Source organism: Dinoponera quadriceps, unplaced genomic scaffold (assembly GCF_001313825.1).
Source record: "Dinoponera quadriceps isolate SergipeBrazil2010 unplaced genomic scaffold, ASM131382v1 scaffold367, whole genome shotgun sequence".
Taxonomy (NCBI): domain Eukaryota; kingdom Metazoa; phylum Arthropoda; class Insecta; order Hymenoptera; family Formicidae; genus Dinoponera; species Dinoponera quadriceps.
This window is the reverse complement of record NW_014554712.1, coordinates 1,748,503-1,771,049: the sequence shown is the minus strand read 5'-3', so window position 1 is coordinate 1,771,049 and position 22,547 is coordinate 1,748,503. Positions and strand designations below refer to the sequence as shown.

The window sequence follows — 22,547 nt, the reverse complement described above, 5'->3', positions numbered from 1 at the left end:
GGGGGGGGGGGGGGGGGAGGGGGCGGCCTTAAGTCCGAGATTAAACTGAAGGCGTTACTTAAGAATTTAGCCGCAATTGCCACTTCTCTTGTCGGAACTTCGTAGGACGGAAACTTACGGGAGTTAGTAGGGAAACTCCGAGGGTCAGAGGGAAGATTCCCTCGTATAGACGTCGGCGCGCGGTATAGGCGCGCGCTTGTTCGCACTCGCTCGCGCGTATACCTGGTTTCCAGGTGTCTCTCGAAAGCATCGACCTGTCGGTCTCCGACGTCGTCAAGTCTCCGGGACGCGTTTCGCCGAGGAGACGCGGCCTCCTAACGAACCGTCCAGCCTCGCACGCTAATATTTATCGTGGGTGTGTCGAGAAGCTCGATCTCATCGTCCATTAACTTAATTTGATCTACATCATATGCATGCGCGCGTGTGTGTGTATATGTATGTGTGAATATGCATATGACGCGCGTATGCAAACGTTCCAGGTGCTTAATGAAGATTGTCCGGCATTACCATGCGATGACGTCGCGATAAAACGTCCCGCTCCTCGTTTCATTTCGATCGACATTACGAGACGCGCTCTAAACTCGCAAAATGATAGATTCTAAAAAAATTCGTCTTGAATAATCTCGTCGGGTACAGAGCAATTGGTACGTTTCGGCGATGTTTCCCTCGCCACGGCGGCGGCGGCGGCAAAGGCCGGGCTGTGGCGGCGAGTCACTCGCGATATTTATCGTACTTCCGTGCTTGAAAAAAAAAAACGTAATCGTGTCGCTCGAATACAAATGTGACAGACATAGTAGCTCCCGCAACTTTAATGCAGTGAGAAAAAGTAAGGGCGAATAAATAACGCGCGACATTACGCGGCCTCGAACTGTTCTCCATCGCGTAGTTTCCTCTTGTCTAATAAACCGGCTATATACTTTCTCGATTACTTTTAACGAAGTACTCTATGTACGGAGAAACAGATTTCTTTGGATTTAATAAATTTTCTTTAATTGAAGCAAATTGATTTCTATAGGACTTCTAGAGCAAACAAAAGAGTATTTAATTCAACCAATAGAGGATTGCTCGATCTCTTAAACAATAAGTATCTCTTTACGTTAAATAATATTATATTTTTTTTCTATCCAAGCAATGATTTCTATGAGCAATGAATTATTGAATGGGATAACAATGTACAGTAAAAGAATTTTGTGTTAAAAACAGTCCACTGAAATTGTTGTTTTAACATGGAGAATATGTTATTTAACACAAAAATTTGAATGGACTATTTATAACATAAAAATTTATATTGCGTATGTTAAAGAAATATTAAAGAACTTCTTTGTTTCAGTGAAACAATATTTAATATATAATGAAATAAATTCCTTTATTGGAAACGAAATATTATTTTCTCTAAATAATACTATTTGTTTCTGTCAAACGACATAATTTATTTTAGTCAAAACAACATTTTCATTTAAACAAAATGTTATTTGATATGAAATTTTGTTGTTAACACAAACCCAAAATAAACGTATACAAATATACAAATAAACATATGCGTACACGAAATCCAAAGAAATCTTTTTCTTATGTCGAGTATTACTAAAATCTTCCGTCGCATCTTCTTTCGTATACTTCTAAATATATTATGTGAAAATAGATATTTAATTTAATTATCCTTATACAGACAGGTAATAATTTATGCGATTGTTTAATCGATCGTCCATTGACAATGTAGTTTGCAGCGACCGCATCTAATCTTTAATTCAAATTCGTTCCACACATTATTTATCGCATAGCTGCGAACAACAAAAACGGATTGTTGGACGAGAAATTGTTATTGCCATGTAAGAGGATTATTTAAATCGCCTCTTCTAAGTAATTCGCGACACGCTCCATAATTTTCTGAATTTTTTTATCTACGTAAGAATTAGAAATTTCCTCACGGGACGAATGTGATACGCGTTCTCTCCTCTCTCTCTCTCTCTCTCTCTCGTGCTCACGCACGCTCGCACGGTATTAAAATCTTAATTCTTTGATCCTAAATTAAATGAGATTCGTGATACCGCGAAACAACCAGAAAGAAATCGGATTAACAGTAATGCCGCGCGCGCGCGCGGGAATATTCGCGGTACGTCGGAAAATAATTAACGGATTCTCATAACCGGCGTCGCCGGCGACGCAGTCGGCAGGGACAATATCTAATCAGCAGAGAAGTCCACGTAATTAAGCATTAAGCAAACTCCGGTAAACGCAAACTGGCTTTGCGTTATTAAAGGTGCCGAGAGAGGCGCTCTTCCCCTTTCTCTCTTTCTCTCCCTCTACGTCTCTCTTCTTCTCCTCTCGTTCGCGGGCAGGCTCGCGACGGACGCGTCGAGCTTTTTCATTACGTTGCGCACTCGTTAAAATTTATCTTCGGCAATGCGGAATTATTTTGCCACCCGCCGCGCTTCCGCCCCGGAAGGAGGAGCAGAAGAAGAAGAAGAAGGAGCAGGAAAAACGGGGCGAATTTTGAGAAATTATCTCGCTTTTGAATCGCGGCGTTTCCCCAACCGGCGTTCCGCGAAACCGCGGCGTTCCCTACGCGCGTTCTCTCCCTCCGAAGAAAAAACTAGAGTTTCCGGTAATTTCGGTTATTCCGATGCAAACGTGCCTCGACTCTGCGCCGAAATGCGAGGAAAAATTGTCTATTCGGAGGTACACAGAGAAAAAGGTTTCTTTAGATTTAGTATTTCTATTTATTTGGCTAAAATTTCTCAGACGGGGACGGGTTCTTTAAACGAATACGGTGGTATCTTATCAACGTTAGTATTCCAAATTTCAGTTTGAGTCGCTACTTTCTGATAAGGTTTGACTAAGATTGATGCCGAGAAACAAAAAAAGGGAAGCAAGAGGGAGGCAAGCCGAGCCGTGCGCGCGGGCAAAAATTTGCCTTTCCCGTGGCTCGCCAATTTCCTCTTTTTGCCACCCCGCTACCTAGTTCCCTCATCGGGTTCTTTCTTCTCCCCTCTGGAACTTAATTCTCCGAAATCCTTTCATCGTCGGTTGCTTATCGACTGAGAATATTACCAATGTCCCAAGACATGAAGGGTGAGCAGCCTTCTCTCGAACATCTGCGAGGAAGACTGTGGGGGAGAAGACGTGCCGTGTAATAGATAAGCTCGTATGAAAAGTGCCAAAGATTGAATCGCGGTCGCGTACATTCCCGGACAGGTGCACAATAAATTCCATCGCACCGGTGAAAACACGAAGGCGAATAAAGTGCCGACCGGCGAAAGAGGCGGGGAAGTGGGGTTAAGCACCTCTTCCTCCAGTCTGTAAATCCCATTCTCGTGAAAACTATGTTAAAAGGTAGAAACGAGTGCGCGGGAGAGGGGAAAGAAGCCCGGGTGGCAGCGGTGGTGCGGTAGTGGTGGAAAGTCGGCGGGGGCAGGGGGGCTGCTGCTAGAAAAGGCGGTTGTATCTTAATGGGGATGTCGACGAGGGGGGCGAAGAGGAGGGGAAGGAGAGGGGGCGCTAAGGGCGAGAGAAAGATACATAGAACATCGAATAGTATCTCAGAGGCGCGCGGGGGAAGAGCGCGCGCGCGCCTCTGAATAATTGAATGCCAGTCAAATTTGCGCAACGAAATTGCTACGGTACGGAAAATCACGAGACATTGGCAATTATCGGCTTTTTCGCCTTTGCTGATCTCTTTGATATTCCAATTTGAGTAGAGATCGCGTGTACGGACCTCTGTAATAGGTTTCAGCCGGGAGGTATCGGAAAATCGCGTTTGCGTGAATTTCCTAATAGAATTTCTTGCCGACGAACTTCAACGCGCGTTGAGAGAGACGCGCACGAGAGAGAGAGAGAGAGAGAGAGAGAGAGATGCGTTTATTATCGTTCCAGCGATATATATTCCTCTAAGAGCATCAAAAATTAAGAATTGATACAGAATAACGTAATGCATGTTTTTCGCCAAGTTAATTCACAAAATTTGATTTGCGTAGAGTGAAAGAATGTGTGATAAAACGGGGACGCTAAGAGGAAGGCTTAATAAAAACGAAATAATCTTAATTGAGATATTTATTAAAACTTTCTATAACATTAATTAAACTCGGACATTAAACTTCAACCGAATTGAGGCAAAAAGATATAAAAAATGGAAAAAATCTCTTTTTCAAAAAGAGTTCGTTGACTTTGGCTGCTGCATTCTGAACAGAACTCTGCTAAGTCGAAGTGCGACACTGTGATAGTTGGAGAAAAAGAGAGATAGAGTATCCGGTGTGTTTTATTACGCGGACATCGAGTAACCCAGCGTTATTATGAGATTAGCAACTATGAGAGGCGGAAACGCTCGCCGTGTTTACGGGCGAGGGAGAGGAGGGGGAGTGAATCGTAAAGCGCCCTGCCCGTCGCGCCGCATTGATCGTCCATGATATTCCGCAAGAAATTGCGCGTGGTCACTGTAATGTCGAATGTACCAATTCGTAACACGGGTATTCGCAACGACGATAATATTCGCAGGATCATGCTAACAATTCCACTCCTCTTCGTCCGGCGCGTATCTGCGCCGGATGTATAACGGCTATTATGCGGCGAGGCCAAGAAATGTAAGAGGAGATCGCGAGGAACGGCGGAGGATGCCGTTAAGTCCCGCGATATTTCATCTCTCACGGCCAGCGGAGCTCTCGTTTCCCGCCGGCTTGTTTACTTAGAGAAATAACCGGTTGCTCTTCGATGGTTGCCGCCCCCGTCTTTCAATTATCGGGGGTCCATCATTGATTTCCCGCTTCCACACGGACAAAGTAAATCTAATCCGGGCGTGTCGCCTGTATCTCAAGTGTTGCGATATCCCGTCGTCGTGCGACGAGGGGAGGGAAGCGCGGAACAAATTCGCCCTGGCGCGAAATTAAATTTCTGCATATCCTAGACGCAGTCGTCCGGTCGAGCGGACTGTTGATCGCCAAGCTATTTCCCCCGCGATTCCCTTGCGCCCACAAGGCGCAATTTTTTCCACTGATGACCTGACCGATATTTCATGGAAAAGCTAGATGTAAATAACCGACACTTCGAACAATTGCTGTAAATAATTCACTCTGATACCGAAACGGTTGCAGACATCGGTTTATTGAACATTACTTGACCCGGCGTCCTTTATAAGCATCCAAAGTTTGTCGGTCTAAATTTCGGAACACTCTATACATAACACATTAAGGGATCTCAAATAATTTTACTTTAAGAACCTGATTTTTTCCTTCCATTCTAATCGCGATATTCAAAGTTTCCTTTCCAAGGAAATTTGACGTTAACCGATTTGACATCCGCGTCATAATCTTTATCTAATTATCTAATTTATCTCAATTATCTAATCAGTATCTTAGGACGTAATACAAATTCTCGCAATTATTTCGTTAGTAGCAAAGATTGCGCAAGATCTCGACGCGTCGGACGCGCATTTTACACGCGTGCATTTTTACCGCTGTGCTCGACGAGAGTCGCGCACCTTCGATCCGTCTGGCATCCCAATTCACCGGGATATTTTTTCTGTGTCGCATTAAAGTAGCTTCTCGATGCGTGAAGCGGCGACCTGGCTATTAGAGAGTTTCGTTTCGTTTCGAGGGAGAGCGAGAGCTCTGGAAAGAGAACGCGCGCGCACGGAAATAAAGTACTTGCCTAAACTGGCTTCCGCATTGGCGCGCCGAATAAAACTGCGCCGGGGCCGTAACCGCCGCAATTCGCCGAATGACGATCACCGGTGTTTAATGGAAGTATTTCGCGAAGTTTGAAACTTGAACGATAATCGAGCCCGATTTCGATTCTGCGAGCCAAATCGAACGGTCAATTGGGTCGAAATGGAGATCGCCGTGCGCGCGCGAGCGAGCGAGCGCGCTGTACGGAATTTAGCGCGCAATTTTCGCTCCGTGATGTCTACCTCGCGCGCCGAGCGACATCGTTATGTTGCATTTTTTGCTTTTTTTTATATATAAAGCAAGATACGGGAACGCACTGCTCGTCTCACTCGCGAGTGGATAATTGCGGGCGATACTGTCTCTCTCTCTCTCTGGTTGCTTTCGCTTCTGCCCTGCCCGTAGCTCCTTTCGCACGCGTTTCCCGATTAGCCGGCTCGTCGGATCTCACCCTCTCTCATCTCGTTTAAATCGCGCGTAATCGGAACGGACGATTTATTCGCGTCGCGGGCCACTTCGCGAAATCTCGGATTATCTCGCCGCCAACGGCGCTCGTACGAGGGTCCTCGTTAGGCTCACGTCCTTCTCCTTTTTACTCTCTCTCTCTCTCTCTCTCTTGCTCGCCATTGCTTCCTCCTCGCATCTCCGGTGCGTTCCACTTCGCTCACTCGCTCTACCGCACCTTCTTCGCCTTCCTCCTTCAGTCCGCCTCGCTCTTCTCTCGCCCCGGATAAGGGATGAATAATGTACTCCCCGACCTCCGAGCAAACCTCCATGCAACCTGAATGACAAATCAGTTTGCCGTCCGAGCCAGGTCACGAATCGACGTCAGCCTTACCTCTACCCTCCAAGTTGTCTACTCCCTCCCCTCTCTCCATGTCTATCCCCCGCAGCCTTTGCTCTGGAAGGTCCTGAATTTTCACGGGACGTTTTTCGCTCTCGCGGGAATTCCGACGGCACGCCGACGGTCGTCAACGTTTTTAATGTCCCCGGGATATCGCCGCTTCGGCGACACGCTCTTCCGCCTCTCTTCCGGACTAACCGCAGCCGAAGCGAGAAAATGTTCTAACGCCGCGCAATCAGCGAGTCGACGTTATATCGAGCACGAGCGCGAGCACCGTCACCAATTGGCAATCAACGAAATTCGATGAAATTTCTGGCCCGGCATTTAACGATCTGGAGACACTCGCCGAAAGTCCCGACGCGATTCAGAATTGGAATTAAAATCTGCTTCGTTATAATCGTACAATTGTATGGACAATCGCCGCGATGAAATTTAGAAGGCGTAATAGAATCTGTACGTCTCTCGGTCAAACTTTCTTACACATCACGTAATCTTTCCAAACATCAATTTGAGATTTTTTTTTTTTCGAGGAAACGTCGGTTACCCTCTCCGCGCGATCGTTATAAATCTTTCATCGGCTACAGGTGTCAGAAACAACGAAAACCAAAAAAGGGGGCACATAAGTGCTTGACAATCCTCTGTGGCGAAAGGTCACTTGTCTCTGACAATGTTGTTATTGTGAGTAATAACGATAACCGCGACCTAAGAGCCACTACATCGAGAGCATGTTTCATTAATCGAGCGTGGATTCCTGTTTCAGAAGGTTGGCTGCGACCTTAGAGTTGGTAGTAACAAGAACACAGATGCGTGTGGCGTGTGCGGAGGGAATGGATCAAGCTGCCAATCGCGATACTTCTGGAGTTTGGAATCGATATCCGCCTGCTCCAAGTCCTGCGGTGGAGGTTGGTAATTACCGGGTTAATTTAGCCATATTCTCTCTCGGAGCGAAGCGGTTATCGGAACGATCGCAGGACGATGCGATATCGCGCGAGAGTACGGAATCGATCGTCTCGCGTCTCTTTGTCTCCCGACAACAATGTAAAAATATACGCGAAAACGCTCGGAATCGCGTAATTCTCGCGACGCTTCTCACGCGCAAAAGTAACTTTACTTGATCTCGTTCGTAGTAGCTGGCGTCAAAAAGAAAAAAAAAACGCATCGTGCGGCTGTATCCTTAAGGGGGCTGCGATGTGAAACGAATTTGATAAGATCTCAATTAAACTTGCACTGCGTATATACTGAGATATTATCTGGCTGCTCGTGCAGTTCGAAAAAGATTGATCGATTCGAGTGATACGTATAACTATAGTTGACGCTTTTTATACGTGCTTCTTAGAATAGAAACGTAATTTGGGTTGAGCGGTACTCTTGAGCACGCGTCACTGAGAATACGAGCCTCGCAACCCCTTTGAGAAACTGGAACGGCGGGTACTGGCGGGTGTAGAAAAAGAAAAGCGCGCGGTGTGATAGTGGACATCCGCGTGGGGGATGATATGTATACAGATATCGCGGGGTTGTTTTCACGAGAGCGCAACGTCTTACGTCGAATTCGCCGGGGCTAATTTAGCCGGTCTCGTTTTTGCGCTAATAGGTTTCAAGAGAGCGGTGGCGGTGTGCAGATCGGTCGGCGCCGACGAGAGTGTCGTGGAGGACAGCTATTGCGATGCAAACGGCAGACCGGAGAAGACCCTAATGCCGTGCAACACGCACCCCTGCACTACCAAGTGAGTACTTTCGGACAGACTGAACTACCTACCCGCGGCGGGGAAGACGGTAGAATCGCTGCGTGCACGTTCTACTACGTCAAAGAACGTCAAGCCGCCGCCACACTCGCGTGTACAATCATCGGGAAAGTATTGCGCGTGGTCTCTCGCGCGATTTCTGGCCGCGCCACGTTAAATATCTCGGCTCTCGTGCTTTTCGCCAATCAGTCAGCCAGTGGCGATATCGCGATTGTCGCTTGTAATTAACGCCGGATAAATCGTAATTTCGCGCACGTACGCGCGAGCGAGACATCACGGGGTCTCTCGAGGAGGAAGTTGACGGGGGGGGAGGGGGTGAGCGAAAAATTGGGAACTCCGCTCGCTCGGGTACAAACGATCCTTGTTCCTATAACAATATTTCTCTTCCGTTTCGCGGAAGGGTTGCGCGAGGTAGCGATTTAAAGCCGTGTTTCTCTGCCCCCCTCTCCTCTCTCTCTCTCTCTCTCTGTCTCTCTCTCTCTCCCGTGATGGGAATCGTCCAACAAACGACGAGAGATACTTCGCTGCCGACGAGTCTCGGACAAAAACTCCCGCGAACTATTCTTTCTGGATACGCGAGCTCGCTGAAAGCCACGGAAGAACGCACGCGCGCACGCGGAGAGTTTACTATCTGGTATACAGAATTTGTTCTTCGTACGCACGAATTTACGGTTCAATGTTCACCAAGCGATCAATGATGTTGCTCGCCCGATGCCCTTCGTCGTCGTGAGCCAATTAAGGTGAATTGCTCGCACGATCATCGTGAGGAAATGTCGCCGTTTACGCGGCATATGTCAGCTTTCCCTGCGTTTCCCACGTGTGGAAAGGACCGCAAGGAATCGTGAAAAATGTTCAGATGTAACAAATATTAACAATGAAAGTATGTGTTTCATGTGGAAACTTCGTGAGAGATTTATTGACGAGAAAAAGAAGAAAAATAGAAAGAAAGAGAGAGAGAGAGAGGGAGAGAAAGAGAGAGAGAGAGAGAGAGACCAAATCAAGGTAAAAATTGCACAGCAGCACCCACGAATTTTATCATACAAAATCGCGTTTCTCGCAGGCGACACGCTCTGGAGTTCTGTCGAACGTAACGTACGCGTCACGATGTATCTCCCACGTCACTTCGATAATCGATCGCTGAGTCCCACACGAAATTGTCACTTGGTGTACACGCGCGCCCGTGATATATCACCGTGGCACCGCGGTATCGAAACGTATCATCGGACGATTAAGACGGGGACGATAGTCGAGCGGGCGACGCAATTGACCGGCTTTTACGGCGTCGGCCGATGATAGTCGCCGATGTACGGAATACACGCGCGGTACTCACAGTATCGTGATTGCAAGTCGACCGATGAATTACCAGCGCCAATTGATCTCGTCACCGGCAAATCGTCGCTAATTGGAGCGGCCGCGAGTTTAGTTTGAATTTAGTTTGACCAGCCGGACAGAGAGAGCGACCCACGCGTCCGTCCGTCCGTTCTTCCTTTCCTAGAGAAGGTGAGAAAGACAAAGAGAGGGGTGAGAGGGAAGGGGGATGGAACTCTAACCGCCGCGAAAAACCGCAACCGCGCTTTCGGCCAGTGATTCGGAAGCTATGATTTAATCGTGTATTACGAGCGGCGTTATTCGTCGGCGACGTTTAAGCGACCGCGGTGTGCACACTCGAGCGTTATCAAGATTTAATAATTCGACCAAGCCGATGTCCAATTAAGAGAAAGAGAGGAAGACAGAGGGAGAGAGAAAGAGAGAGGAAGCGCGCGACGTATCAGAGATATCCCGCGGATATGTGAAAAATAACATTGTTGGAGAAATCGTTATTAACGGAGATTATCGGTTTTGCGAAACGTACTCGAAAGCCGGTCGTGTCGTGTATCGACGGACGAGTCTCGTTTATTTAACTCATCATCGTCGTAGCTTTCGCCCGCGGCGAACACGGCGTTTTCCGCGCGTTTTGCGTTGCGTAAAACACGGTGTAATTTATGTCTTTATTGAGAGAAGGAGAGACACGGCTCTGGGAGTAAAAAAATATCCGTGAACCTCGTGAGCAAAGGTCGGATTATGCAGCGAAGCTGCGCGAGAGAGTCGCCGGCGCGCGCGATCGATGAATGGATCCCACCATGGTGATCTGGCGATCCGGCGAGCGCGATTTTGTCTCTTTTCTCTTCCCCTCCTTCCTTGGAACGCGGCACAGAGAGCGAGGGAAATTGAGAAAGTTGATGGGGTTGATGTCGATTAAGTTGAAATCCCGCGAGAGTCCTACTCGGAGAGAGGAGGATACTTACACGAGATCCCTATCGCGCGACTTTTACCAAACACGGCGCGTGTTTAATATACACGGCTTTGTCGTGACGCCGTCTCGGAAATTGCGGGCCATCAAAGATCGCTTTGAGGATCACGCGGCAGGAAGAATCGCCGGGCAAGATCACTCGTAAGGGTGAGGATAATCGATAATCGATTTTGGACACGCGCGAGCGAAACACCAGACACGAGGGGACCCGGTCGTCGTCGAGCTTTCCGTTTCACTTTGTCATTTAGCGCAATCGCTCGTACACGAAACATTTTTACGGCGTCATGCATGAAAAATGTCGAGAGTGACTTTGACAGTTTTGTAAAAAAAAAAAAAAGCCTGTTAGAGCCCGATGGAAGCCACTCTGTCCGTGTTACTTGGTAAATGCCCTCGACTGTATCCGGCCCATTACGTCCGAAATGGAAACCATCAAAGAGGTGTCCGTGGGGAGTTTAATAAAGAAACGCTTCGCCGTTTAAGTCTGAAATACTCGCGTGATTATGAGTGAGATCGTATTCGAGAGCGCGGCCACGTTCCTCCGTCGTCAGCCCTTCCTCGATATTCCTCTCCGATCTTTCGCGTGCGAAGGAGAATCGTCGCGTGCAAGACGGAAACGCGACAATGCTTCTTCTTTCACTCCCCAAAAAACGCGAGAAACCCGTACTTAATTTAACGTCGAATTGTCAGACAAGAGAGGATCGATAAATCGGCTTTTGGCGCGGTAAATCACCATCACGTTGTATTCGAGCTGAGATACACGAATCACGAAGGAATATTTCGTTTCGCACGCGCGCGCTCGTGAAAAATGACGCGCTATACCCATAAGTGCGGAAAGAGAAACAAAAGTGAAAACAAAAAAAAATCGTATCAAGAGCCCATGCGCGCCGAATTTTAAATGCGCCGGACCAACACAAATGTGCGTTACGCGCGCGTTATTTAACTGATTTATTATACGAAAAAAGTCTGTGTGACTAAATAAACGCCAGACTCAATTTGACAAAATGATATCTCTGTTACTGTCAAAACACATAACCTACTGAAAGTGTCTCACAACGGATACATACAGGGTATCTGACTTTAATTATAGAGTTGTTGTGTATATATTAAGAAGGGAGTACTTTATGAGATATTTCATATTTTGTACTGAAAAATATCAGAATAAAAAATAGAATATTTTGAAAAAGTATTCACTTTTTCATCATTTTACTTTAGTATTTTTATACATAGAACGAAGAAAAAAATCGATTGGCATTAAAAAACTATATAATTCCATAAAAAAAAATGAAGTTGATTTTCATGTGACTTTGGCATCTCCACATAGAAAAAAATTAGACGACAAAAATACACTTCCTTCAAAATCACTTAAGTTTTGTATGAATAATTTTTCTGTAAAATCGATATTTATTACGTTATTTTAGATAGATGGCAATTTCAAGTGATCCGCCGTGTATATAGCGCGTACTCGACACTTATCGTCAAACATATAACATTATCATTCATAAGATACCATAAAATGTCCATTATTTTAACTATGTTATATCGAGAAATTACATTCGTCGCGTTGCAATTTGAGCCGAAATGCACGATTCGCGAGAGAGCGCTTCGTTTCACACGCGCGCTATATTCGTGAAAAATGACGCGTTACGTCCATAAGTGCAGAAAGCAAAAAACAAGAGCGAAAACAAGGAAACGTATCAATGGGCGAACGCGCGTCGAATTTTAAACGCATTTTCCGAGCGACGATATCGAGCCATAAAGCTCACATCGCGCGAGTGCGATATTGACGACGCGCTCATTTTTTTTACACCAGACCTTAAATAAGTCACGAGTTTGTCATGGACTTTTATTGCCGACAAGGGCGGGATGTTAATTAACTTTTACTGGCACGTGTACAGCGCTGCTTATGACTTTCGCGACATGCGAACGCAAGTAACCGCGTAACTTCGCGATTCCAGTAACGAACTCGGTGTTACCTCTCTCTCTTTCTCTCTCTCTCTCTCTCTCTCTCTCTCTATATATATATATATATATATATATATATATTTTTTTTTTTCTCTCTTTCCTTCTCTCCGTGATGTTGTTTGCCGTTTTCATCGCAACGATCTCTTTTTCCTTTCCAGATGGGCTACTGGAGAATGGAGCGTGTGCAGCGCGAGCTGTGGCGGCGGTACGCGAACGAGGTCCGTCTTCTGCACCGAGGAGAACGGGAACGAAACCACTAAGGTAAGTCAAAAGGAGAACACGCGAAACTCTTCGATAGTAAAAGTGTTGATTGGCCGAACGACGACCTCGGCTCGAGAAAACGTTTATCACATACACTGAGAAAAAGACTTTCTTCAAATTTAATAAATTTTACCGCCTTCAAACAAATTTCACCATTGGCACGCTCTAAAGAAACTAATGTTTCGATTGATAAGTGCGATTTTCGAATATATGTCTTTATCTTAAATAAAAAATTTGTTCGAAAGGTAATTTTCTTATGAAGAAATTATTTGTTTCTATGAAACAAATTTTAGCCAAATGAATAGATATACTAAATCTAAAGAAATCTTTTTTCTGTATACAAACACACAACACAAAACTGAAAACTTTAAATCTTTTCAAACATGGATCACCGTCACGTTGAAAAATATTTCCCGATAATTCACGTCGATAAGATTTGACTCGATGAAATCAGCGTATCGTAATTGGTAATTTGATTAACATCCTTGCGTAACTTCATTTCCTGACTCCCATCAAATATGCGCGCATTAAAAATGTATTGCTCGTTACTGCCGTATTTTCAGTGGTATATAAATAAGGGGGCCATTCATAAATTTAGCGTTCACCGAACAAAATTACGCTCCTATACATTTATTTCATTTAAATAATGAACGTTAATTTGAAACGAAGTTAAGGTAGATATGTATACACACGATATTATAGATACGGAAATATTATTTTATATTTTTTTTTTTTATTAATGCATTCTATTTATGCATTAATTGATCTGGTAGAGATGCACAGATATTAGAAAGTATAAATATTTAAGTACACGCATATGTGTATGTATTTCGAGTGTTATTATAAGTTATAAACTTTACACCATTGTATTTTTAAAACGAAATGATCAATAATTCTAAAATGCGTGCGTAACGTCTGCATATTAGTCTTTAATACTATTGTAGTTTTTGATTAAAATCTTACTTTTGCATATTAGTCTTTAATACTATTGTAGTTTTTGATTAAAATCTTACTTTTAGTTTAAAAGATATTAAAGGTAGAAGTTAAAAATAACGCGATAATTTCAAGAAACACGTATAAAAAACCTCAACTTTAATTACAAATATCTCAGTTTCCGAATGGTCGATTTTCTTTTATCTGTACGAGCATCGAGTTAGACAGTATTTCAATACTGTGTACGTAGTGCAAGTTTCATCGAATTCTTATCAAACTCGTTTCACCCTACAACCTCTTTTGTGAAATACCGAGGCAGGAATACTAAACACTAAACTGATTATCCATTAAACGTTTGGTGTCGAAACTTTTAAATGCAATGCAGATCAATTTGTAACTTCTTCGTAATTTTTTTCATTATTCCGACTTATGAGCAATGCATCCTTAGTTTCCACCGACTTACCATCAAGTATGCACGCATATTGAAGTATTGTTGTACTACTGCCATACATCCGCGCGAAACTTCCAAGGTTTACCCTTACGAAATGCCAAACCCACACCCTCGTAATTCAGTCATTTAAATTTTGACAGGAGAACAAAGGGTGAAGCGAAAGAGAAGAGAAGAGAGAGAGAGAGAGAGAGAGAGAGAGAGAGAGGTTTGTTCGGTCGTGTCAGAAATAGCGGTCGCGGTCCGAGAACCTCGAAGAATGTCCGCGGTAGTGTCCGAGCTTCCACCGGAGAAATGTCGGCGCAACGGAACTTTACGATGTAAAGACAAATAAATCTTACGGAATAAATCTGCCAGTGCGCGCGCGACGGAATCAGCGCGTTACACGCGTGCACGCGATAAAATACGCCACATTTTTCACATTTCGCCAGTGACGTTAGACACGCCATAATTCCGACGCGCTTCCGCGCGGACAGCACGTTAACCATCCCCCTCCCTCTCTTTCTCTCTCTCTCATCTCGGGAATTTTATACCGTACTTTCCCACTTGTCTGAGAGCGAGTCGCATTTACATACGTACCGTGTCTCGCTTCTCACGACGATCTTGTAAGATCCCGCGTTCCCCAACCCAGTTCGGTTCGTTTAAACTCAAAGAGCCGCTCGCGCGAGTATACGCCGCCGTTCACCGTAAAACCACCTTATCGTAAAACCACCTTACCGTAACGTGTAACGCACACACGTGTACATGGAGCTGCGTGACACATGCGCGCATCGCATGTATGTGTACAGTGTGTGTCCTATAGCCGCGTCCGCCTTAAACATTCCCGACGCGCGATTGAACTTTGAATTCCTGCTAAGAGCCGTTTGCGCGACTTTCCCTTTAATCCGTTTACACCGTCGCGCAAAGCTTCACGTTGGCAAAGACCCAATCGTCCAAAGCAAGGACGTTCCGAATCCGCCGATATCTCTCGGTGCAATTTCGCCGCGCGATTCCGCCGCCGAAAATTCCCAACGTTTAATAATCTCCGATATGAAAGGCACGCTCGCAGGACGCGGTCTCAAGACTAACACCCTATAACTCACGCGCCTGCACGCAAGTGTGCACACTTGCCGGGACTTACATTAAATCCTTATCGTTGCAGCTGCCGGACCACAAGTGCAGCGGCACGCACAAACCGCGCGTTCAAGAGAGCTGCAACACCGTGTCCTGCCCTATGTGGGAGGCCGATAAATGGAGCGAGGTGAGAGGGCATGCAATTCTGTGCGAGTGAGACCTGTCGTGCTGTGTGTGTGTGTGTGTAATGCGTGTGAATGTGAATATGCGGGTGTACGCGAAAGTGGCGGAGAGACGCGCGAATGCCGCTCGCTCGTATCATTTGGGAAACGCGCGAACGTTAAGCCTGACGACCACCGCAATCACAGGATTTAGGTACACGCGCGTCCGCTCGCGTTTAAATACACGAAACTCTCCCCCGACTGTGCGGCGCCTTCAGCTCAATCGCGCTATCTCCGCGTTCGGAGTTTCGTCGAGCGTTGCCGGCCGGCCGGAGCGGGGCGACGGGGTTAATGGTCGCGCGCGATTTGCTTTGTTCCCTTTACGTCCCCCGCGCGAATGTTGTGCTCTACGTGCGGCGAGGACCCGGTGAATAAGTCCGGCGTTTCCTGCGGTATTCTCTCTTCCGGCCGAAATCAGAATCGTCGGGATCGTCGTTTTTGCGCTTTTCCGAGCGGTCGGACGATTCGAAACGACGATCGGGACGATGGCTAGATTCGCGGGTATTAGTGCGCGAATTCGTCGGATTAAGATAAAAGTACCGATGCCCGACGCGTACAAACTGTGGACATTGCTGCCGTTGTCCTGGTAAATAATTCTCTAAATACGAATGTTTGATCTTTAAATATAAAATATTTGTATATCTTCAATGTATTCTGTACATGTATTCTGTGCTGAAAGTTTGAATATTTAAGGACCACAATGATAAGAATGTCCAGAGTTAGATACTTGTTCAAGCTTTTATCTTACGACGCCGAGTGAAAATATAAACACGAAGTGCTACAGGAAAAAAGATGTATAAAAGATATTATAGTTTATATAACCGGAAATATTTCGTTGTAATCAACATATATATACAATCCCGATGTTCCTTACATCAATTATAGGTCTTTCGAATTAGAACTATAGAAAAGAAGAAAGATTTAACTAGATTTAACGTCGATTGGACGCGTTATTATCAATGAATGTAACACTTATCTCGAGCTCGCGCGTTGTATTATCGATGTCACCCCTCCCTCGTGTGATTAGCCGACTCGATCGGAAGCTCTTAAAATAAACGCACACAGTGTAATATACGTGTATGACTAAAAGTTTGCATTAATTTGTCCGTAAATCCACGATTACGACGGTATTATTATACTCTCGGACACGGTCGGTCACACGGGCGCGCGCATGCATACACACGGGGCGGCGGAGCCTTTAATTACGCGATAATATCGCGAGCGCGTAAAACTACTTCCAACCCGTTTCCCCGTTCGAGGAGTTACGGTACGTCGTACGTAACGTTTGAAAGGCAAAGCAAATTAACGGCCGCGTGCGATTTGCACGACGGCATGCTTTTGCACGACGACAATGACGGCAACAACGACGTACTCGCCGTCGTCGACGCGTTTCGAGGGCCGCACGAAAACGTAACTTCCCTTTCCTCACAATCACGATCCTACAATCCGTTCGCGTTCCCGTCGTCTCCGTCGGCAAGGGAATCCGATTTTCTGCAAAAGCCGCGTTGTAATTGCACGTTGGACACAAAAGCTGGATGGAGTTACATCCAATAAAGATGACGCTCGAAAAGATCCCCGCCAATAGAAATGCGACAACAAGCGCGACAAATTCTCTCTCTCTCTCTCTCTCTCTCACTTTCTCTTTCAAAGCTGGTCTAATACTATATACATAAATATGTGTACAGGGTGTCTCGTAATAACCGCATGTGAAGTGCATCGGAAGATTCTTGGTACCAAACGAAGCCATATTTCTTTTGTCAAAAAATTCCATTCGAATGGTGGTTTTTAAATGAGAGCCATTTGATGGTGTCGAATCAACGTACCAGATTGCGCGATAGTCAAGAGCGGAACCACGAAATGTCACAGGAGTCAGCAGGCTGTCTTTCTTTTATCTCACTAAAAATTGTATTACGCAACTGCGTATGCCTGAATTTACCTCTATTTTGAATAGAACTTATTTATATATTTCCTTGCGAAAAGACATTAAATTTAACATTGAGATACTTGTTGCTCTTGATTCCACCGACAGTGAAAAAGAATTCGCATTAGATCGCTTAACGACCAGAGCGATATCTGTTTTTGTTTCTCAGGCGGAATAAATTTCACCTGACGCACACCGATGGATTCTATTTCTCCTCGCTTCATTAGCTGTCAAGAAAAAGCCCGGTCTGACTCGTACGGTTTTTATCCGGTGTATAACGGCTTCGGGGCGCTTCTGCAGACGGAACAAAGGAAGTCGACGAGTCAGACAAGGTTGAAACTGTTCTGCCCGCGATCCCGGCCGCGTGTGTGTGTGTATGTGTGTATGCGTTCGTTCGTGCGCCGCATCTCCATCCAGTTGAGCTCCACAGTTGCTCCGTTTCCCGCTTTTATTGCGCTCCTTCTCTCCGTCTTCGTTTTCACGAAGAAAGTTGCGAATTATGGCAACGTAATTCTTTTAATAACCCTCCGATGCAAATCCTGATGTTCAATTAGTACGAGAAAATTATGAATAACGCACCAATTGAACGGAATTGGGCGCGAGTGTTATTCGTGAATTACGAATCAAAACTCGCGTGTAATTCAGTTTGTGCATAATTGTGCGCAAACAACTCGTTTGCGTTTCGCATAGAACGCAGATAAATTTCTCATTCTTGATTAAGGCAGCTTGTTTGTTTCTGCGGCTTTATTCGTAAAATAGGAAGGAGGAAGCGAGAGAGAGAGAGAGAGAGAGAGAGAGAAAGACGCCTTCGTTAAAATATATTCTAATCCGCTACCGACGCGCCCGCAATTTTTCACTGAATAGCCACAACGCGCTGAGATAAATTGAAATGGAATTCTCGCGTACGCCGCGAGCAATTGTTGCTACTCCTTTGTATCTCCGTGATAGGCATTACACAAACCACATATTATACGAAATCACGCTAACGATTGTTACTTATACGTGGAGCATACACCGCCGTGCACCAATTCCAGATAGCACAGAGATGAATAGAAGTTCATAGAGAATTTTAAAGAATACCGACAGAATTAGAGAGAAACTGTGAAAATATGATTAAGCTGGGCTCATTCTACAAATTGCCACTTTATAATGTTTAAAAATTGACCGCTTATAATATAATTCTTCCTTTATTCTATATGATTCTTCGATTAGATCCTTGGCAATTTTAGATTCCTTTCTGCTTTTATGTAGCTGAAAACTGAATGCATTTGAATTATTTCAGTTAAAAGAGAACTGTTTCTCACCAAACATTATCTGGCATGGTAACGTTACATCAATGTTGTAAGTCTTCCACTTAACAATATAAGTGTTATATATAACACGTGTGTGCGTAATAATTATATTGTTGAGCAAATTTCGGATTAAGCACATCGTATATTTCTACCTATTCGCGCGTCACGATCGTGCCCGTTTTAGAACGTCCTTGCCGGTTCGCAAAATACTAATCAATAATCATGACGCACGGATATTCCGAAATAATACATCTAATTCGAAATTTCCGATACCACTCTGCGCCAATAGGGAACGGGACGGCATTAATGCACGGCACTGTACGGTATGTATATACGTGTAAATGAAAATCTACGTTTAAGCAACTTCGCGGCGGCGGATGTATAGCGGGCTTGTCCGAGATTTTCCGACTAGGCAAATATCGATGCCAAATATTTAAAGATACTGCCGCGCGCGCGCGTAACTCGATACCGCCGCCCGGGCCGCGCCCGTTCCGCGGTATAAACATACAAAATGGAAATGAAATATTCGCGTAAAATACACACACCGGTTAGCCGAGCGCCGCCGGGAAAAAAACTATTAATTCGACTCCCGGCGAGACTCCGGCGGTTCTGATATCCGTCTTTTCCTCGGGATGTTCTCACGAAGGGAACAACATCCCGTGACTCAATAACGCGATTCGCACTTTCGCTTTGTGACGCAAGAAAGCGAGAGAGGAAGGGACCAAGTGTGGAGAGAGAGAGAGAGAGAGAGAGAGGGAGGAACGTAGCTGGGCTTTTCCAAGCGCACCCGGTTGTGTATCGAATAGCGGGCGAACGCGCGGATAAAACTCTCATTCGCGCCCGACGTCGTCCGCGCTCGACGAGTAAATCGGATTTCCTCGAAGGCGAGGAATCGTGAATCGCCCGAGCGGAACACCGCGCGCGCGGTCGCCGTGGTTGCCGTGCCGCCGGCGAATCCTCCCTTCGCGCGGCTGCGCGAAGAAGAACGTGCGGGCTCGTTGTGGATAACAACCGTTCTCTCCTGAAGAATATTCTCGCGCCAAAATGGAGACTGACCTTCCTGTTGCCTCGCTTTCTCGCCTCACCCCGTCGTAAACCCGTGTACGAATCGCGTTTAAACCGCGCGAGCTAACGAGCGTGCGGGCGAACGAGCTCTTTATCTTCCTCCCTTCCCCCTCCCCTGTCTCTCTCTCTTTCACTCTCTCTATCTATCTAATAATTTTTTTTTAATCATTTTTTTCCTTCCTTCTATTTTCTTTTTCTTCTAAACCTACTTTTGCACGGAAAAAAATGAATTAGCCGTCCATATGATGTAATTGAAATTTAATTGCTTGATCTAGTTTTTAGCTGTGGAAGTTAAAAACTAGATACAGGGACAAATAATTAAGTAAATTAACTAAATTTAAAGCTAATTTTTACCTGTGGGAGTTAGTTTTTAATTGCGGGAGCTACTTCTTTTTTCCGTGTGTAATTGATTTATAATTACTTTCTTTGTTGTATATAAACTTACCGATGTACTTGTTGTCCTCATGTATACTTTAGGACATATTGCTCATAAATAATGAAATATTATGAACAAATTACAAAGTGATCTACATTTCATTTAAATACTGAATTTATGAGCGGTCTTCTTAATGTGCCACTGAAAATACGACACTAATACGCAATATATTCTTAAGTCTTTAAGGGACTTGTCATAGGATTATAATAAATGCTTCTCTCTCTTTCTCTCTCTCTCTCTCTCCCTCCCTCCCTCCCTCCCTCCCTCTCTCTCATCTTTTTCACTGCGCGCACGAAACGTCTTCCGAGCTGCTGCCTCCCCCCCCTCCTCCTCGCCGCGAGGATGCTCTTTGAGGACGCCCCAGGCCACATCAGCCGCCAACATCAAACAGGACAATTTTAGTCGCCAAATAAGCGCCTCTTTGCACCGCCGTGCCTTTTTCGTTCTCCGTCGTTCCCCCGGAATCCGCGTTGCGGGCTGACCTAGTGGAAGGCAACCATCACCGCCCTCGTCGGCCGATTACGTTACCCCTTTTTCCATGGCAAAGCCGCGGCAGAATGGAGGACGCGCCCGCGGAAATCGAGGCTCTCTCTCTCCGGTTCGAGGGGAAAACGTAGACGCGGTGATAGATGGAGTGATAAGTAAATAGAATGTTACATACACCGGCGGGGGCGGCTGTACCTTATCCCGGGGATACATAAACAATTCACCGGCGCGACTTCGGTACGTGAACAATATCTCGTTATACTCCGTGCGAAACTGTAACATGCAAAACCAAACCGATAAATCTCCCTTCCCCGGCGACAAAAGCGCGAGCGCGCATATATTTGCCGACGCCGTTTTCTTGCCGGCCCCCGCCGCCCGATGAGAAAAGTACGTGACGCAGTTTCGCGCGAGCGATTTCTCTTGCTTGCTTCTTATATCTCAACATTGTGTAATACGACGAGACAATGAAAAACAAATCGATAAATATTTCCGTTCCGCGTTATCCTTCGTCTCTGGCTCGTCTCGAGTCCTTCCTCTCTCTCTCTCTCTCTCTCTCTCCCCTGCTCTTCTTCTTTTTACGTTTCACGGATAAAACGAGATATTACCTTTTCCAAGAGAGACAATGAGAAATAGTAAGTACGCGCACTAGCCGGCCGGCTTCTCGGCGAGGGAACAGGGAGAAAAGAAAATACGGGAACTGCGAGGAGAGACGAGAGAAAGAGAAAGAGCAAAAGAGAACAGAGGATGTACAAGGGCTTGTCAAAGAGGCCCTCGTATCTCCGTCTGACGAAGTCACTCGCGAAACACGCGCACGTGCGTTACATCTTACACGTTTGCCAAGACGCCTCGCAGACCGGGGGCTCGTCGACCGGGCTCATCGATAAGCGCATCGCGAAGCCGGGGATAGTCCGTAACCGTCGGTTACAGCTTGCACGCGCAGCATTCGACTTGGAGAACACGCCGTGCTCGCGAAAGCAAAAGCGTTGCTAACGTTGCATCGTCGCGTCGTAACGAGTCGGGCAGCGATTCAGATATCGAGGCAACCGCCGCCGTTTTGCACTCCCGATGCATCGTACGACTCCGCGGCGCCCTCGGTTTCGACGACACCCTCCTGGCACGGCGTTCAACGGCCCGTCGATTTCTTGTCCCGTCGCCGCCTAGTCGCTCGCTCGCGCGTTCCGAAAATCGAGACGGTTCCTGGAGACATTCCAGGACTCTCGTCCCGGTGCACATTCGAGATTTAATGCACGCGCGCCTTTGCGGTCTCGCGGATCGATGCCGCGCCTCTCGCCTCTGCTTCCCTTACTACTTCGAATTGTCCACGATGACGGGGGAGGGGAGGAGGGGTGAATGGAATAGGATGCGCCTGAGAAAAGTTTACGAAGGAAAAAAGGATAGAGAGAGAAAGGGAGGGCGGAGGGGGAGAAACCAAGCGAGCGATCGTTTAATTACGGAACAAATTGTTCCCCTTTGTTTCCGTTTCTCTCAAACAGCGTTCACCGTTCGATTTTTTCCTCCCTTCCTTTCCTTCGACTCTTTCCCTTCACGATGCACGAAAATATAACTATATCGTTTCAAGCAAACGGTGGAAAGCCCGGAACAATGCTCTCTCAGGACCGGATTATTGCCGCGCGATTGGATTAATATATCTGATAACGGCTGTGTATTCGATCTGTCATACGATCCGTTTCTGCGTGCGCGGATTAAACGCGCTCCTGTTGGCTTCGATTTGTAAGACGAAATTACCGGGCTGTCCCAGCACGGGAAAAATAATATTTTTGTTCGCCGACCGGCCGGCCACGCACGGACCCGTAGCCGGGAGTCGTAAAATACATTTAGGGGGTAAGATACAAGAAACGCTGCACCGGAAGCGAATGTGTGGAGTTACCATAAAACGTCTGCATAAAACATAGGAACCTCGAATAAATTTATGCGGTGG

General features: G+C 45.9%; 1 protein-coding gene across 4 annotated transcripts in view; it reads left to right on the top strand.

The window, feature by feature from the left end:
* Nucleotides 1-22,547, top strand: part of LOC106741043 (ADAMTS-like protein 3) — a 236,339-nt gene that overhangs the window by 189,727 nt on the left and 24,065 nt on the right. For 3 of the 4 annotated variants that reach the window (XM_014612608.1, XM_014612607.1, XM_014612606.1), the window contains exons 6-9: nucleotides 7,259-7,400; nucleotides 8,090-8,222; nucleotides 12,651-12,753; nucleotides 15,276-15,374. In XM_014612608.1, the coding sequence (XP_014468094.1) occupies nucleotides 7,259-7,400; nucleotides 8,090-8,222; nucleotides 12,651-12,753; nucleotides 15,276-15,374 (477 nt within the window). The remainder of the gene's footprint in view (nucleotides 1-7,258; nucleotides 7,401-8,089; nucleotides 8,223-12,650; nucleotides 12,754-15,275; nucleotides 15,375-22,547) is intronic. The other variant, XM_014612609.1, reaches the window with a different exon arrangement.